Source organism: Dermacentor andersoni, chromosome 1 (assembly GCF_023375885.2).
Source record: "Dermacentor andersoni chromosome 1, qqDerAnde1_hic_scaffold, whole genome shotgun sequence".
Lineage (NCBI taxonomy): Eukaryota > Metazoa > Arthropoda > Arachnida > Ixodida > Ixodidae > Dermacentor > Dermacentor andersoni.
Genome location: NC_092814.1, coordinates 200087182 through 200106451, shown reverse-complemented (window position 1 = coordinate 200106451; position 19270 = coordinate 200087182). Strand labels below are relative to the sequence as shown.

Here is a 19270-nt window from a genome sequence, read left to right as displayed (position 1 = left end):
CGAAGTGGCGAAATTTTTCGTCGAGAACATCCTGCTGCGACATGGTGCTCCAGAAGTCCTCATCACTGACAGAGGAACGGCTTTTACAGCAGAGCTCACCCAAGCCATTCTGCAATACAGCCAGACAAGCCACAGGAGGACAACTGCCTACCACCCGCAGACGAATGGTCTCACGGAGCGCCTCAACAAGACCCTCGCCGACATGCTAGCAATGTACGTTGACGTGGAGCACAAGACATGGGACGCAGTCCTGCCGTACGTAACCTTTGCGTACAACACGGCGGTGCAAGAAACAACACAGATCACGCCGTTTAAGCTGGTTTACGGCAGGAACCCGACGACGACGCTCGACGCCATGCTGCCGCACGTAACTGACGAAGAGAATGTTGACGTCGCTAGCTATCTCCAGCGCGCCGAAGAAGCCCGACAGCTCGCCCGCCTGCGAATCAAGAGCCAGCAGCGGACCAACAGCCGACACTACAACCTCCGACGACGCTTCGTCGAGTACCAGCCTGGCGACCGTGTTTGGGTTTGAACCCCGATACGCTGACGAGGACTCAGTGAGAAACTACTCCGACGCTATTTCGGACCCTACAAGGTCATCCGACGTATTGGCGCTCTGGACTATGAGGTCTTGCCAGACGGCATTTCGCATTCACAGCGGCGCCGCGCACGATCTGACATTAGACATTTTAGACATTATTTATTTCATCATAAATTTGTACATCAACATAAGCAAACAACTGTTGGGCCCATAGCCAAGGCTAGTGTGGGTCCATGTGGTATACATGCGTTTGTGCTGCGGCGATCAGGACAGTGATGAACAAATGCGTATTGATTATACATAATTGCACAGGATGAGAAACAAGAGGAAAAAAAAGAAAACATACATCAGTGCAACAATAGAATAGTATTACTGAAAAAACATCGCCACAAAGACAAAGCAACATTCTTAACTAATTTTTGAGAGATATAATCCTTTTATGGAAAATAAAAAGTTACTGGCACTCTTCACTTCTATTGGTAAGGTGTTCCATATCTTTGTACCATGATACTGAATTAGTCTTTGACCATATGTGTTTCGGGTAACTGGTAAATTGAAATTTATGTTAATGGTGTGTCTAGTATTTCGTGTAGGAATCGCAAATATACTAAACGACAATGAGTGATTGCGACATATTATGTTATTCACTAAAATAGCAACTTTCATTTCGGAGGTTAGGGTAAAGGGAAGTATTTTCAACCTGCAAAATAAATGACTGCTGGATTCAAATGGACTAGAAAACGTCATTATCCGCACCGCTCTCTTTTGTAAGTGCAAAATTGGATCCAAATATGTTTTAAATGTGGACGACCATGATTCGCAACAGTATGTCATATGACAATGAAAGAGAGAAAAGTAGATTATTTTCAGTACCGAAATATCGAAGCATGCCCTCGCCTTTAAGAGCCCATAACACGCTGACGCTAGCTTCGAACATACATTATCAATGTGTGGTTTCCAGTTTAAACTACTGTCTAGTGTCACGCCGAGATATTTAATTGTGTTCACCTTCTCCAGAATGCTATTATCAAGATATATTTGCAGAGGTGCACTGTTAACATGACTATGCCTAGAATGAAAAATCATGTAGTGAGTTTTAGCTTTGTTGAGTGTAAGTTTATTTGCTCCAAACCATGATGAAACACAGATTAGTTCTTTATTAGCAATCTGTATTACTTCATGAAGTGTTTTGCCTGTAAACACTAGTGCAGTATCGTCTGCGTACATGACAGCTTTGGCAGATGTGAGAATTGAAGGAAAATCGTTGACATACAAAGAAAATAAAATTGGTCCTAGGACAGACCCCTGTGGCACACCAGTTTTAACAAAAGAACACGAAGACGTAAAATTAGTAATTTTAACAAACTGCTGTCGGTTGGTTAAGTAATTAGAAAATAAGTTGAAAGTACTGGCACTGAAACCGTAGTATTCAAGTTTCTTTAGTAGTATGGAATGAATAACTGTATCGAAAGCCTTCTTGAGGTCTAGAAATATTACTAAGGCTAATTCATTATTATGGAGTGCTTCGTTTATATGCTGCGACAACTCTAGTACTGCTGAGGACGTAGAGCGACTGGTTCTGAAACCATGCTGAGATTCATTTAATATGTTGTTTGTGCTCAGGTACTCTTTCAATTGAATAGAAATAACCTTCTCAAACACTGTATTAATAACACTCAAAACAGAAATTGGTCGATAACTTCCAGGGTCATTATTATCACCACATTTATATATAGGAGATACTTTAGCAATCTTTAGAGTTTCAGGGTATGTACCGCGTGCGATATTAAGATTGAATATGGTTGTAAGAACAGGGCAGAGGAGGTCAACGTTATCTTTTAAAACTTTGACAGTAATGCCATCGTGACCAGCCGCCTTGTTAGCATTCATATCGGTTAATATATTTTGTACTAGAGTATCTTCTATTGGTTTAAGGCAAAATGTGCAGCATAATAACGGGTAATTAACATCACATGTCTGATGAGTTATACAGTCAGCTAGAACTGGCCCAACGTTGGTAAAGTATGTGTTAAACTCATCAACTTTTTCGGTGTCAATTCGGTCAGGAGCAATATGCCTTTTCACAGGTGCACTAATTACATTGTTAATAATGTCCCACATCTTTCTAGAATTACCCTGAGCCTTACGGATCAGTTGCGCGTTAAACTCTTTCTTCCTGTTATGAATGATTGCAACGACAAAATTGCAGGAGCTACGAAACTGCTGTAAATAGTACATATTATGTCTTTGCTGTTTCCATTTCTGATACCAAGTGTCTCTTTCCTTAATGGCGCTTAATATAGTCTTAGTCATCCATGGACACAACGGCTGCTCGTACCTGTGATGATTGGTTGTTGTGCATTCAGAGATGACACGGGAGAGGGTTTTCAGTAGCTTGTCACATTCGGTATTGTTGTCTGCAGTGAGTACGTCAGAGAAATTTATCTTCTTAATTTTATCACGAAGCAGCGAGTAATTTATTCGACCTGTGCGTGGATTTAGTTCGTTCCTAGTAATGCTTCCATCATTAGGTATCAATGCGAAGACAGGAGAGTGATCTGTTATACTCGTATTGTATACACCTGCGAGAATATTATTATGATTGCATAGAATATGGTCGATGATTGTGGCTGAGGTTGCTGTAATTCTTGTGGGTTGACAGATTGTGTTCTTGTAATTGTATGATTGTAATAACAAAGAATAATCGGCATTTAGGTCTCCGTAAGTGTCTATGTTGAAGTCCTCGGTTATAACTACAGAGTTAAAGTTTCTATCGGTCAAACCGGAAAGAATGGTTTCCAGAACACTGTAAAACTGTTTTAAAATTGAACTGGGTGGTCGATAGACTACGCCTATGACCATGCCTGTAGGTATTGCGATAAAAAGTGATTCAATGTTATCATTACTTATAAGCAATTGAGGCATTTCGATGAGTGTTAGTTCTTGTCTAACATATAAGGCAACACCTCCACCACAGGATGAAGTCTGTCTTGGGTTAGATAGAAAATGATAACCGGAAATCGGAATGTGTTCGCTGTTTCTTAGCCATGTTTCCGAGAGCGCAATGATGTCGTAAGAAAACTGATGCTGCGCTAAAAATGCGCACAATAAATCTTTGTTTCTATTCAGGCTTCTGATGTTGCAGTGAAGTATAGACATGCATGGTTTTGCATGAAATTCGGTGTTAACTTGGAAGTGGTCCACGTGGTGCGCCTTAAACCCTTTTACGGACGCTGACGAACTTCGTCATTTTTGTTCTTTTCTTTGGTACGAGTGCTTTTGTTTATTACTTTCGTTTGTTTGCAGCATCAGGTCGATGCTTTTTAAGAGGGGGGTATTGACACGTGTACTTATCTTTATCGGGCGACCACGTTTCGCCGCCTGACAAATGTTATCGCACAGTGCGGGACGCGCCTGCATGTATCCGAAGTTTCTGGAAAGTTATCGATGTTTCTATCCGCTGTCTGTTGTCGCCGAACCTTGTGTTATCTGATTTCATCGGCTGACGCGAATGGTGTAGAACTTTGTGGAAGGCACGCGGGTCCGAACGATTATTCTGGAACATTCGACGACTGCTCTACAAAAGCCGACGCGCTTGACCCGCTGATCAGATTTTCGACGATCGCCGACCGTGTTCGCCGCTATCGTTGTGCTATAAGTGTAGCCTGTTTTTGTGGGCACAAGTTCACCCAATAAAAGTTAGTTTTGTCTTTCACAGTATTGCTACTGTGTTCTTCAACGTCACCACCACATGACAATACGTATTAGCTATTTTGAACTCCTAAGTTAGCTTGTTTTTATTTATTTTTTATTTATACAGTACTGCGGATCTTGCACAAGTGCAAGCAGGATGTGTACCAAAGCATTTGAATAGACACAACAAAAAAGTGGCACATGTCAATCAATTGTAGGTACAATTGGGGATGGCATCAAGTTCCAATCATTAATAGTTCGTTGCAAAAATGAATAATTGACCACCTCAGTATGTGCAAAATGTGGGGTTAAAGTGTGAGGTTGGTGGTGCCGGGTGTGTCTATTTGTTAACGGTTTAATATATATTGATGGTTCAATAATTAACTTGTTATTGGGGGTGGTCCAATGTCCATTTGAATGCTGCTGAGCGTGCTTCTAGTTATGAACATCTCGCAGGCAAGCCAGCTACGTATTACTAATAAGTGCTGAAAGAAAGTCAACGTGCAATTTCTTTCTTCATAAAGCTAGTAATTGTATACCATTTGTTACCATAAGTTCCGTGGGAAAATCCCACTGCAAAAATTTAGGGAAAATAAATTGAATGGCTTTTCTCTGTAATACATGCATACTCAAATATTGGCCAACTGAAGGATGTGTAGTAAAGTTTTACACTAGCCGGAGCATTTCTTAATTTGGGTCGGAGTAGACAGTGTTAAGAAAAGGCTGATGCACATATGTTGTCAATATAAATGTTCCTTGATAGATTGTTAGTAATGGTGACTCCCAAGTATTTGTAGTTAGTCACCTCTTGTAAATCTGACGAACCTAGCTTATAAATGTGCATTATGGGTTTTCTTTTCCTATGTGCAATTCATAAAATAACACGTTTTTTCCTTATTTAGAAGCATTCCCCACATGTCGCACCACTCTGAAATGTTGTTTAAATTGATTGTTATGGGAAGTTATATCTTTGTACAAAACACAATCATCGGCAGATAGTTTGATGTTCATGTTTGAGTCAACTGCATTTTCAAGATCATTAATGTACAAAAGGAAAAGTAATGGTCAGAGTATACTACCTTGCGGTACTCCCGATGTCATCGGTAGACAGTCCGACTGTCGGCCGTCAATCGCAACATACTGTTTACGATTGCTAAAGTAATCAGTAATCCAGTGTATAATAATACGCGGAAGCATGGAATTTTGAAATCTTGTTATGAGTGGATCATAAGGTACATGGTCGAATGCTATGCTAAAATCTAGAAGAATCATGTCAATGTCAAGAGAAGAAACTAATGAGTGAATTAGCATGATTAGCTGGCTTACCATTGAGCATCCTTTTCTGAAACCATGGTGGTGACGTGTTAAAGTTGAGTTTTTCTTGAGAAACTAGTTAATTTGTTGAGTGATGAAATGTTCAGTTAATTTACAAGACGATATTATAGAAACAGGGCGCTAATTTGTACAAGGCGGTCTCCGTTGTTAAATACAGGAACGATTCGGGCTGTCTTGCAGTCATCTGGTAATTTTCCAGTTGCTCGCAACGTACGGAATAATATAGCAAGAAATTCACCACTGACCTCGACATGCTTCTCGATGGCCACACAGTCACCACTTTAATAGACACGGGAGCCGACTACTCCGTCATGAGTGGACCGATCGCCACCCAGTTGAAGAAAGTTAAGACTGCATGGGAAGGCCCCTAAATTCGGACAGCTGGAGAACACCTAATAACACCGACTGGAATCTGCACAGCAAGAATTACCGTTCATGACTGTAATTACCCTGCTACCTTCGTTATCCTCCAACAGTGTTCACGAGATGTCCTTCTCGGCATTAACTTCTTGAACCAACACAGTGCAATCATCGACCTAAAGTCGAAGTTGATAATGCTATCTGAAGATCAAGCGATACCGTCAGAGAACCTTCGTAGTCACCACGCCTTGAGTGTGCTAGAAGATCAAGTGAACATCCCACCTCGCTCCAGCATTGTCATTTCCGTTGGCACCGAAACACCCGCAGACGTGGAATGCGTCATCAAGGGCGATCAGCGCCTACTGCTCAATCGTGAAATCTACGTCGCAAGAGGGATCGCTCGACTGCATGGAGGAAACCCAAAGGTGATGCTGACCAACTTCAGCCAGGAGTTCAAGCACGTCAACAAGGACACGACGATAGCATCCCTCAAGGAAATTGTGGAAACCAGCAATGCGTTTGTCCTCTTGTATTCTGCCGCATCTACCCCGAAGGCCACAGTTTCCGAACCAGACTTCAACATAAATCTAAGTCTCCCCCTGAGTAAGCAGCAACAGCTCAGAAGTCTTCTCCAACAATACAACAACTGGTTTTCGACGTCATCAAGGATCCAACGAACACCAATTGCAAAGAAGCATCGCATAATAACCTAAGAGTGCGCTTGACCACTCCGCCAGAGCCCTTACTGAGTTTCAACACAAGAACATGAAGCTATAAGGCAACAAGTCAACGAAATGCTGTTCAATGGTATCATCCAGCTGTCGAAAAGCCCTTGGGCATATTCTGTGGTCTTGGTGAAGAAAAAGAACAGAACCTTCTGTTTCTGTGTCGATCACCGCCGACTGAACAAGATCACGAAGAACGATGTATACCCCCCTCCCGCAGATAGACGATGCATTGGATCGGCTCTGCAACGCAAAATACTTCTCTTCAATGGCTCTCAAGACTGGCTACTGGCAAATGGAAGTCGACCAGAGGGATCGAGAATAAAACGCCTTCATCACGCCAGACGGCCTCTACAAGTTCAAGGTCATGCCATTCGGTCTGTGCTCGGTACCGGCAACGTTCCATTGCGTGATGGATACGGTGTTAGCAGGGTTGAAGTGGCAGACCTGTCTTGTCTACTTAGATGGCGTCACCACCTTCGCCGGGAATTTCGACGATCACCTTAGGTGGCTTGCGACAGTACTAGAGGGCATCAAGTCATCAGGGCTCACTCTGAAGCCAGAAAAGTGCTGCTTCACTTACGATAAGATTCTGTTCCTAGGCCACGTCATCAACAAGTCTGGAGTCCGCCCCCACCCACAGAGGACAGCTGCCATCGCAAAGTTCCTGCAGCCTATCGACAAGAAGGCACTTCGTAGATTCCTTGGCATATGTGCCTACTACAGGCGCTTTGTTAAGGACTTTTCATGCATCGTTGAGCCGCTGACACATCTAACTAAATCTAATGTCGCGTTCTAGTGGGAAGCACTGCAGGCCGATGCATTTCAAGAACTCAAACGACGCATGCAGTCGCCACCAGTACTTGCGCACTTCAACGAGGACGCCGATACAGAAATCCACACAGACGCCGGTAGCCTAGGCCTTGGTGTCCTAGTCCAGAGGAAAGACGAACTTGAACGATAGCTTTCACTAGCCCGTCGCTATCAAGAGCGAAAGGCAATAATTCTACGACCGAAAAGGAATGCCTTGCCATCGTTTGGGCTACAACAAAATTCTTCCCTCACCTATATTCAAAGTTGTCAGCGACCATCACGTGTTGTGTTTGCTAGCGAACTTAAAGGACCCTTCAGGATGCCTGGTGTGATGGAGCCTCGGACTGCAAGAATATGACATCACTGTAATCTACAAGTCCGGATGAAAACGCTCTGATGCCGACTGCCTATCGCGCGCCCCAATCGACCCTCCGCCGAAAGATGATGAGCATGACAATCCCTTCCTTGGAATAATAAGCACGGAAGACTTTGGTGAACAGCAACGAGCAGACCCGCAGATAAAAGGCCTCGTCGAGTATTTGGAAGGGAACACTGATGTTGTCTCTAAAGCATTTAAGTGAGGATTGTGTTCGTTTTCATTTCAAAACAACCTACTCAACAAGAAGACCTTCTCATCAGTCCATGTCAACTACCTTGTTGTTCCCTCAACACTTTCCAGAACTACTGCACGCCCTACATGACAATCCGACCGCTGGGCACCTCGATTCTTCCGGATGCTATCAATACAAAAAAGGTATTAGTGGCCACGCCTGACTGCCGACATGGGTCATTACATCAAGACATGCCGAGACTGTCAGCAACGCAAGACACCATCGACAAGGCCAGCGGGATTACTACAACCGATCGAACCTCCTTGCCGACCATTTCAGCAGATCAGGATGGATTTGTTGGGATTGTTGTGGCGACGGACTACCTGACCTGCTTCACTGAAGCTAAAGCTCTGCTAAAAGGTAGCGCAGCCGAAGTGGCAAAATTCTTTGTCGAAAACATTCTGCTGCGACATGGTGCCCAGAAGTCCTCATTGCCGACAGAGGAACGGCCTTTACAGCAGAGCTCACCCAAGCCATTCTGCAATACAACCAGACAAGCCACAGAAGGACAACTGCGTACCACCCACAGACAAATGGTCTTACGGAGTGCCTGAACAAGACCCTCGCCAACATGCTAACAATGTACGTTGACGTCAAGCACAAGACGTGGGATGCAGTCCTGCTGTATGTAACCTTCGCTTACAACACGGTGGTGCAAGAAACAAGACATCACGCTGTTCAAGCTGGTTTACGGCAAGAACCCTACGACGACCCTCGATGCCATGTTGCCACACGTCACTGACCAAGAGAACTTTGACGTTGCCGCCCATCTCCAGTGCGCCGAAGAAACCCGACAGCTCGCCCACCTGCGGATCAAGAACCAGGGGAGGACTGACAGCCAACACTACAACCTTCGACGACGTTACGTCGAGTACCAGCCCGGCGACTGTGTTTCAGTTTGGACCCCGATGTGCCGATGAGAACTCGGTGAGAAGCTTTTACGCCGCTATTTCGGACCCTACAAGACCACCCGATGCATTGGCACACTCGACTATGAGGTCATGTCAGATGGCATTTCGCTGGAACAGCGGCGCTGCTCATGACCTGAAATAGTCCATGTTGTGTGACTTAAGCCATTCTACCAGCACTAGCAAACTTTGGGACTTTGCATAAGCTTTGGTTTTTTTTTTACTGTGTTACTTTGGACTTTTTTTGTTGTTGTTGTTTTGTTACTTTTGTTTATTAAGTGTCCTTTTCTGTTCTGCTCCTTGTTATGTTTGTAGCATCGGGATGATGTTTTTTGAGAGGGGGGTATTGACACGTGGACTTGCGTATCTCTTACGGGTGAGCACTTTTCACCGTCTAAGAAATGTTATCGCTCAGTGCGGGACATGCCCGCATGTATCACAAGTTTCTCAAATCTTATCGATGGTTCTGTTATCACCGAAGCTTGTGTAATCTGATTGCATGTGTGCCGCGAATTGTGTAGAACTTTCTGGAAGACGCCCGGGTACCACCAATTACTCTGGAACCTTCGATGACTTATGTATAAAAGCTAACTTGCCTGACCGGCAGATGAGATTTTCGGCGATCGCCGACTGTGTTCTCCGCTATCGTTGTGCTTTGAGTGTAGCCTGTTTTTGAAAGCACAGGTTCGCCCAATAAAACATTAGTTTCGCGATTCAGTTTTACTGCTTTCTTCACCGTCACTACCGCATGACACTATGTTGAAGCAGAAACCATGGATGGATACATGATAGCTCGTGAGAACACGCTATAAACGTGTGTTAAAATGTTGCGTAATTTCTCTTGAATCTGAAATCATGTGACCATGAAATCGAAGCTGTGCGACAGGTTTCTTTTGTACACTTGGGCTTACCACTTCACACTCCTCACAAAACCAAGAAATTGAGTTATTTTAAATTTCATTAGTTACTGCATATATCCTCATGACGTTTTAGTATTATAGACATTATTAGGTATAGTTTAAGGCTGTAACATTGTTTTGCTAGATTTGTGAGCTGAAAATAGATTTTTTAGTGGAACCAAATATTGAAAATGACATTGCGTGACCTTGCGAAGAGCTTCCTATATGTGTAATGCTTCGCATTAAAATATGGTGGCTCAAATGTAAAATGAGAAGGCACTCCATTTTATGAGAAACTTGTCCGTGGCCTGCCTGAATTGAAAAGCTAAAACTCTCATCGTCATAAAGGGTGGATGGCATCAACCCTAAACTGTTAAAAAATACTAAGCACATATGCACAGCATACTTCAGATTAATCTTCCCTCAGTCCTTCTCCTCCTGTAGCATCCCTGTCGCCTGGAAGAAAGGACAGGTCGTTCCAATCTACAAATCGGGTAATAAAAACTCTGCTCCTAACTACCGACCGATTTCCCTAATTAGCTGACCCTGCAAGGTAATGGAGCATGTCATTTGCACCCAAATCATGCGCTTTCGTTACACTAACAAGTTCTTTCACCCATCCCAACATGGCTTCCTTAGGGTCTGTCATGTGAAACGCAACTTGCTATGTTCGTCCATGACTTGCACATTAACCTCGATGGTAACACCCAAATCAATGCTATTTTTCTGGATTATGCTAAAGAATTCGACAAGTTACCCCACCAATGCCTATTACTTAAGCTCTACGAGCTGAACCTGCACCCCGACATCTTAAATTTGATTACTGAATTTCTCACTAACCAATCACAGTCAGTGCATGTCAATAATTACACTTCGCACCCCTCCCTGTAACATCTGGCGTCCCACAAGGTAGCATTCTAGGCCCCATACTTTTTCTTATTTATATTAACGACCTTCCTTTTCATCTTTCCTCTCAAATCCGTATATTTGCTGAAGATTGTGTGATCTATCGCATAATTACTAACAACTCTGACCACAGTATTTACAAAATGACGTTAACAAAGTGCAAGACTGGTGCAACGACTGATTAATGACCCTTAACCCCAATGAATGTAAAGTAATGTGCTTCACTCGCTGCCATCAGCCCTTATACTCACCGTATAGTATTACTAATACTACCTTAGAAAAAGTGGACACATTTATATACCTCGGCTTCACCCTTTCAAGTGACTTAAACTGGTCTGCTCATGTAACGCGCGCATTACCACCTCTGCTAACCAAACATTGGGATTCCTAAAACGCCATCTGCGTCATGCACTGCATGATGTTAAACTACTAGCATTAAAGACACTCGTACATCCGAAGCATAAATACGTATCATGTCAAACTTCCCTTATCAATTCACTCAAAAGAATTCAGAATATGGCAGCAAGGTTCATTCGTTCATCGTATTTTTATAACACCAGCGTATCATTACTAAAAGCACAGTCTGCCTTAAACATGCTATCATCCCAGCGTTGCATTGATTCGTTAATACACAAACACAGCTTTCTCCCCATGGTTGCTGGAGGAAATATCCTGAACTTGCCAGAGAAATGCCAAAACTTGTTGGTGTTTACAGTATGTATTGGTTTGTTTGTTTGTTTGTTTGTTTGTTTGTTTGTTTGTTTGTTTGTTTGTTTGTTTGCCTGCATGCATGCAAGTGTGCTTTAGTGGAACATCCAACTAATTAAGTCTTTCTAATTAATTGATGCTACACAAGAAGCTGGAAAAATCAAAAGAATTTTAAAAGGACCTCATTGGCATTTTCAAAACGACACCCTCTTACCTTTTGTGATACACATTCTGAAATTTCATACTATTGATTTTCAGACACGTGTACAGCCAGTTGTGCCTTCTGTTCAGGACCAAATCCCACCTTCTGCTGGTGACTGTGCTTCCTGGAATGCTTTATGTCAGCAGATGGATGAACAGTTAAAAGAGAGCAGAGCACAGTGCATTGAAGCTGAGACTGTGTTCGAATTGTAAGTCATCTCAACATTTTTCTTTACAACTAAACGGTATAAAAGCAGTGAGAATTTGCTCCAGCAAGGTCCTCTTTGTTCTAAGGGCATAAGTAAAGGAGCAATCTGTTTTGATGTGTTGCTACTAGAATATACTAGTGTGTTGATAATTGTGTATACTAGTGTATCCATATAAAGACCACAGACAATGAAGGCTTCATATTGTTGTTACTAAATATGAAGCTTCTTATTTCCCTTGATTCTCCTCACTCAAGCATACCATATGTCACATTGTTGAAGGCCAGCTGTTTCGACTGTTAAATTAGCCCTCGCCAGATAATTCAAGCTTGACTGGTCAGCATGCACGCACCTGACCCCAATGGTGACTCGAATGGTGACATAATACAGTTGAAACTCTATTAACAAAACCCAATTTTACGAAGTTCCCGATCTAATGAAGAAATTTCTATTGCCCGGCAAGTACCCGTGAGGTTCAATGTTCTCATCAACCTGAATTAATGAAACTAGCTTGCATTAAACTCGATTTAATGAAGTTTTTCCAGAAATAAATGAGTCAAAAGAAAGCTGTGATTTCTTTCTAATTTTGACCTAGACGGGTTTTTCTTTGAGCTTGCACTCTAACGCTATCAAGTTAAAACATCTAGGCACCCTAGTCACGGCCCTGACTTTATTTTGACGAGGCTGCATGCCATTCCCATGCACGGAACAACGGATTCGACAGTCGCTAGCATTTCTTACATACCAGATGACGCTAGGGGCAGCGGTAGTTGGGCCGTCCTCGCAGACTTTTTACATGTGCAGGCATGGGTTAGCGGCAAATACAGTGCCGCGGTACCTTTTGGGTGTCGCTGCGTTACAATTTTGGATATCGAAGAACAGAAATATTCCTTACTCGATTTTCCTAACTTCCCAATTTACCGAAATAATTTGAGCATGGTCATCACATCGTTAAATCGAGTTTCAGCTGTATAGTATCTTGCGTTCGTGAATGAAGGCACCCCAGTTGTCACAGGAGATTTCCAGAAAAATACAACAGAACCCTACTATACTTTGCCATGGTGCATGGTCAGCTATGCACACATTCTCTGCCACTTAAGCGTTGAGCAACAGTGTGTTAATGCCTCCAGTCACTTGTTTTCTCAACTGTCTTGGTGTGCTTCAGAGAGGAATGAAGACTACGCTTTCACTGTCAGGAGAGAGCCTCTATTAGGTTCTATACTTACTAATGGCTGCAAGCACAAATGTAGAGCACAGCTGAACATAGTCTTCCTGCATCTGATTTTGACTACTACAGTAAATGCTACTTTCTTGAGATGCAGTGCTGGGAATGAGGAGGGAGAGAGGGTGCTACTACAGACATGCCAAACAATGAATAAAGGCTCTGTGTACTGGGTAATGTATTGGAGACTGCATTGTAAGCTTTTGGCAAGTTTTTCAGTTGGTCACTTTCGGGGGCCAAAACAGGTGGTTGTACTAGCTGTGGAGTCACAATTATGCAGGTCTGCTAATGGAACAGAAAAGCTTCAGATTTGTTTTCTTTTGTTTTGTTTTTTTCGCCTTCATTGTGTCTTTTTATTTTACTCTATTGCAGTATTTCAATATGAACAGCGAACTTCCCATAAACACCTGATAGCATGAGTGTTTGCTCATCGTGCCACTCACCATACACAATTCTTTAAGTCCTTATAAACCACTGCTGATAGGAATTTAAAGGGATTGCTGGTGCTGACTGGCTATCTCTCATGTAACTCCAGTTGTTAGTTTTCAGTATAGTTGACTTGATTTAAGACTATGTTACACTGAATTGTCTGATAAACAATTTAGTGAACTTCTGATAAGGTAAATTGATTTCCAAGATCATTTTATGCTCATCTTGAAGGGAGCTTACTGCATTGCTTTTAAGCCTTTGTGGCTTTCTCTTTATACAGGCAATTGCATGTTGGATTAAATTGAGTGTATGAAAGCCAATGACACCCACTGACACCCACTGTTATTTAATGAACATTTCTATAAATAGTACAACATTGATTAGTTCAATTGTAGACATTTGTGCTGCAGGCTTGTCGTTGTGGTAGTAGTGCAAGGCTTCAGATAGCTCATTGTCATTGCATGTACAATATGGAATTTATGAGCATTGCTACTGAAACCAATAAGCTATGTTATCATGGCAGTTGTTTAATTGTAACTTTTGTCTGACAAGCTCGCCACATGTGGCATTATCTGTATTAGGCAGTGTCACTCTATTCTTAGGCTGACTGCCAGATTTTTGTGTGCTTCTTTTTCTGGTCCTTCTTTATGTTATAACTGCTTTTCTTTTTATTTCATCTCCATATTGGATCTGAATGGTGTATAACACTATGTAATTGCATGGTAAATATCTCTAGAAGCTTGAACTATTTTATTTGATCAATAAAAGTACATTTAAGGGGGTACCTGGGCCTCGAGCAAAGCTTTCATGAAATTTTTTTATTATTATTATTTAGAAAGACCTCACAGGCCTACGAAGAAGCATAGCGTGAGGGGGGCATATGGCACAGTTTATCGCAAGATACAATCGGTAAAAAGATATCGATGCATAAATGTATTCAAATATTGGCACAAAACAATGAAATTTACATATGTACAGAAAGATGTCAAAAACAAAGAAGAAAGAAAGAAAAAGAATGAACGGATAAGCATTGCGTAAAAACAGCAAGAAGTATTGCATAAAAGCAGCAAGATACTTTACGTTGAGACGTGATGCACTGTGTAATGTTAAAAAGAAAACTAGAAACAAACACATGGCATAACGCTTGCCAATGCATTGAAAATGTAAATGTAATGTGATTGATAAGTACCCATGTACTAACTCAACCCTACGCACAGTGTGGAGAAAAATGTTTGACCAAATTACTGCAAGAGGCATCATGATTTCTGAGCGAAGCAATGCTATCCGGAAGGCTTGTGTCATTAAATGCTTGTGTCGTTCCATATATGCGGACATAGCTGAAATCATTGTGCAATCTACGCAATTTGAAGACGTGGTGTTTCAAACATGGTAGGGATAATTCGTCAAAGTGAATGAATTTATGGAATAATGATAGCAATGCAATGTCACGGCGAGTACTCAACAACTGCAACGATAGTTCGGCTTTGATCTGCGTTATGCTAGACTGGGTGCTGTAATTATGAGTGATGAAACAACTTGCCCTATTCTGAATGATTTCCAGTGCTCCAATTAGGTATTGCTGCTGTGGCGACCAAATGGGAGACACGTACTCAAGCTGGGGTCGCACAAACGTTAAGTAAGCCATTTTACGCAAGGCACATGGAACACTGTGCAAGCTCCGGTGCAAAAAAACCTAATGATTTGGATGCATTGGCAGAGACACACGTAATGTACTTGGACCATGATAGGTTAGATGTAAAGTGTGTGCCAAGATACTTATATTGTGCAGTTTGGAATATAATACTATTGTTAATGTGGTAGATAAACTGCAAATTAACAGATTTACGGGTGAAAGACATTGTTTTACATTTTGACATGTTTAGTGTCATGAGCCATGTAGCACACCACTGGTTCACTATCTCTAGGTCTTCTTGGAGCGCTATATGATCATCACTTTTGGTTACTGGACAATAGATTACACAATCATTGGCGAATATTCGTATGCAAGACGATATGTTGTTAGGCAGATCATTTATATAGATTAGAAACAACAGAGGCCCAAGGACGCCTCCTTGTGGCAGACCAGAAGTAACGTTAGATTTAGGGGAATAGAAGTCATTAACAGAGGTAAATTGCTCTCAATTAGATAGAAAGTTACGTAGCCATGACAATGTACAAGAGTCTAATTTTAACGCAAATAATTTCGATATAAGGCGGCAATGTGCAACACAATCAAATGCTTTGGAAAAGTCAAGGAATAAGCAGTCAGTCTATAAGTAGTGATTCATGTTAAGGTGGGCATCTGTTGTAAATTCGAGTAGCTGTGTCTCGCACGAAAAGCCTTTTCTAAAACAGTGTTGATTACAGAAACTGTTAGATTCGAGATAGTTATAAATATGCGGAGCGATGACATGTTCGAGCATTTTGCAGCAAATGCAGGTAAGCGAGATGGGCCTGTAATTTTCACTCAAGTTTTTACTTCCATTTTTGTAAATTGGTATAACTTTTGCTATCTTCCAGTCGGCATACCAGACATTAAGGACTGCCTGAATATATGAACCAGGATGACGCTTGAAACAGAAGTGGTATTATTTAATATCATAGAATTTATTCCGTCAATGCCAGAAGAAGACGACACTTTAAGGTTGTTTATTAGCAAAGTAATGCCCTTGACCGTGATGTTTATCAGTGCCTTTTAATCGCAATCGAAATCAGGTACAAAGGGAACATTTGAGCTATCCTCACTTGTGATCACGGATGTGAAAAGGGAATTGAAAACCGTTGCACACTCACTCTCAGAAAGAGCTATTGCGTTATCATCGTGTAAAAGAATGCGGTTACTCTCTTCACTAGGGCTTATTGTTTTCCAAAACTTTGATGGATTGTTTTTGAGTAATTGTGGATGGTCGTTAGAAAAGTACTTACCCTTTGCTGTGCGTAGGGCAATGCAATGTGACTTTAGGTAGGCTTTGTATTCACTCCACGATAAAGGCGTTCTTGAGCGCCTGGTGCACTTGTGCAGCCACTTTTTTTTATTCTTCATGCGCTTAAGAGTTTTTGTGCAATTGCTACTGGAAGAATGAAATTTACAGGTAATAGATAATTTAATGTGCTAGTTGTAAGTATGCAGCTAGCTTTTCTCTACATAATGAAGAAAATATTATACAATTGTTTCTGTTCCAGATTTTTAAGGTGATTACCAAAAAATGTTTTACAGTAAGCAAGTTAAAGTTTGCATGAATATATGCTTGAATACTCAAGGAGTGCAATAAGCGTTTCATGTTTCTACATCCTATTCAATCCAACCTTACAAAATTTCGAAGTTGAAATTTGGTATATGAATTCTTTTTCTTTCATAATTTGTAAAACTTACAAAATGTTTCAGGGCACAGTAACATGGCATTATAGGCTTACTCCACTCCTTGGAAGCCTAGCTATCAGATAAAAAAGGTATTAAAATCGGATGATTAGGAGAGTAACTACACCTCTTGGAACATTGCTGATGACCAAAAATAGTTATTTTAGAAAACTAAAGAAAAAAAAAACATATCGCAATGTGAGAAAAACATTTTATTCTCCCGAGTGCAAAAAATTTGGCAGTAAAGCAAGCTGGAAAAGGTGCTATTTCAAACAAGACCAATATGGTGTGGCTATGATAAATGATTTTAGAATGGTGAATGGCAAATGGGTCATTTTCAATGCTTTCATGGGCAAAACTGAGCATCTTGTAAGATAAAAACTTTTTTCTTTTTTTCCTCCCCATCAACAACCTGTCATCTTAAGCTAGCTTAGGTTGGTTGTGGTTTTTTTTGTTGTTTTTTTTACTCAGTGCATCATGATATGTAGATTACAAAAATAACAAATGCAAAATAGGTTTTTTAGTATATTTTTGTCTCCAAGAACCAGGTACCCCCTTTAATGTTAAAGCACGCTTCAGCATTAAATCTACTTTTCATGCTAAATTCTTATGATCAGCATGGCTGAAAATGCATTTTGTAATTCTCTTTTCACTGCAGGGTCGATGCAAACATTGCCAAGCTGGAGAAAGAGTGCAGTGAGCTGTTGAAGAAAATGACCACTAAATAAACTAGAAAAGCCCTCATCTGGTCATGTGTGCTTAGAATTCCATCTGCCTTGTCTTTGTTCAGCGTGGCTTCCCTTTGAAAGTACTGTTATCCAAAGTGTCATGATCTGCCAGACTACTTGTCACACTAATGAGCAGAGCACTTCCCTGGACCTGAGGCTGGCTTCCACTATTTACAGAGAAGCCGCCATCTCAATACCTGCCATGCAGGGTACAGTTAAGAAAAAGAATGGCTTATTTCCTTACCATTCTCAGGTAGTCCGATGTTAATCCTAGATTGGCTTGATTTTGTCATGTAGTAAGTGTTGTACGCACAACACATATGGGCACTGTATGTTATACCGCTTCTCCATAGCATTTTCCTAGCTGCAATATCACTGCCTGACATCGAAGTGTATAGTCCACGAAATGGCTTGATGAGTACAAGAAACTCGGCTGATTTTGACGGTGTATTTTAGTATGAATTTAGTGTTGGGAGGTTGGGGGGCCAGACTTGCTTTTGTGAATGCCGGTCTAATCGAGCCAGTCTTTCGCTTTTACTTCGCACTTGCATCATGCAGTTTATACTCTGTTGCAGTTTGTTTACACTGCACTCAAGGGTCACGACTAGTTTTCAGGCATTACAAAAATAGATGGGTATCATATACCTACGTATGCCCTCTTAAGTCCTGTCTACCCTACTGCATGGATATCCCTGATGTAGTACTCTTACTAGCAGTTGTGTTTAAGAGGGGGAGGGAGGTGGTCCATGCTTGATTGGCAGTATGCATCAGTAGACAAGGCTTATACATTCAACTTGGATGCCTGAAGGCTGCTTTGCTTGCTATGCAGTAAATCTTATTGTTGCTATGCATATCTTTAATGTTGAGTGTGCACACAAGTCAGGGAGCTTAGTTCCAAGTAAAGAAGCCAGGTTACGAGCTTTTCTTATGAGCAAGAAGGAGTGTCGATATTGTACCCACTTTTAGGCATCTTTTGCAACACAATGATTGCTACATGTGTTATGTGCACTGGACATCATTTCATGCAGAACAGTATTTCAGTTCAATAACAAGTTCCAAGCATATGCAGTCAGAAGAATGTGTATGGCTAGAATGCTAGTTCAAACTGTTCACCTAGTTTACAAGTCTTTTCATTGTGACTTTTGCCATCTGTCCAGATTTTTGTCCAATCCTGGAAGTTCCTCATTTTGTGTATAGTTGTATTGCCATTATTACTTATTCTACACATGCATCTTTTTAAATATGTAAACATTTTCTTTTGGAACATGTACAATAATGTTAATGGCTGAATAATTGCACATAAAATGCCCTCACAATTTGCCTTCTTTGTATACACTATGCTGTTGTTGTTGCTGTTCCAGTGCTCTGTGCAGGACATTGTTGTGATGTATTGCACCAATAAAATGCGCTTGCCAACATAAGTGTTCATTTGGACTAACCTATCCAGGTGATTGATATCTCACTCTTGCCATTAATGCATGTTTACAACTAGCATAACACTGGAGTAGAATCTCGTGATGCCACACATGCTAAAACTTCGCACTTATCTGCCACAGTGGCTCAGCAGCTGTTGCATTCTACTATCGAGTGCAAGATTGCAGGTAGGGTCCCTGGCCACAGCAAT

General features: G+C 41.5%; 1 protein-coding gene across 3 annotated transcripts in view; it reads left to right on the top strand.

Moving 5' to 3' along the window:
- LOC126547003 (inhibitor of nuclear factor kappa-B kinase subunit alpha-like) overlaps window positions 1-19067 on the top strand; it is a 115104-nt gene extending 96037 nt beyond the window's left edge. For 2 of the 3 annotated variants that reach the window (XM_055062951.2, XM_055062952.2), the window contains exons 18-19: window positions 11761-11912; window positions 17577-19067. In XM_055062951.2, the coding sequence (XP_054918926.1) occupies window positions 11761-11912; window positions 17577-17646 (222 nt within the window). In that variant the 3' untranslated portion in view covers window positions 17647-19067. The remainder of the gene's footprint in view (window positions 1-11760; window positions 11913-17576) is intronic. The other variant, XM_055062953.2, reaches the window with a different exon arrangement.
- The last annotated feature ends 203 nt before the right edge of the window (window positions 19068-19270 follow it).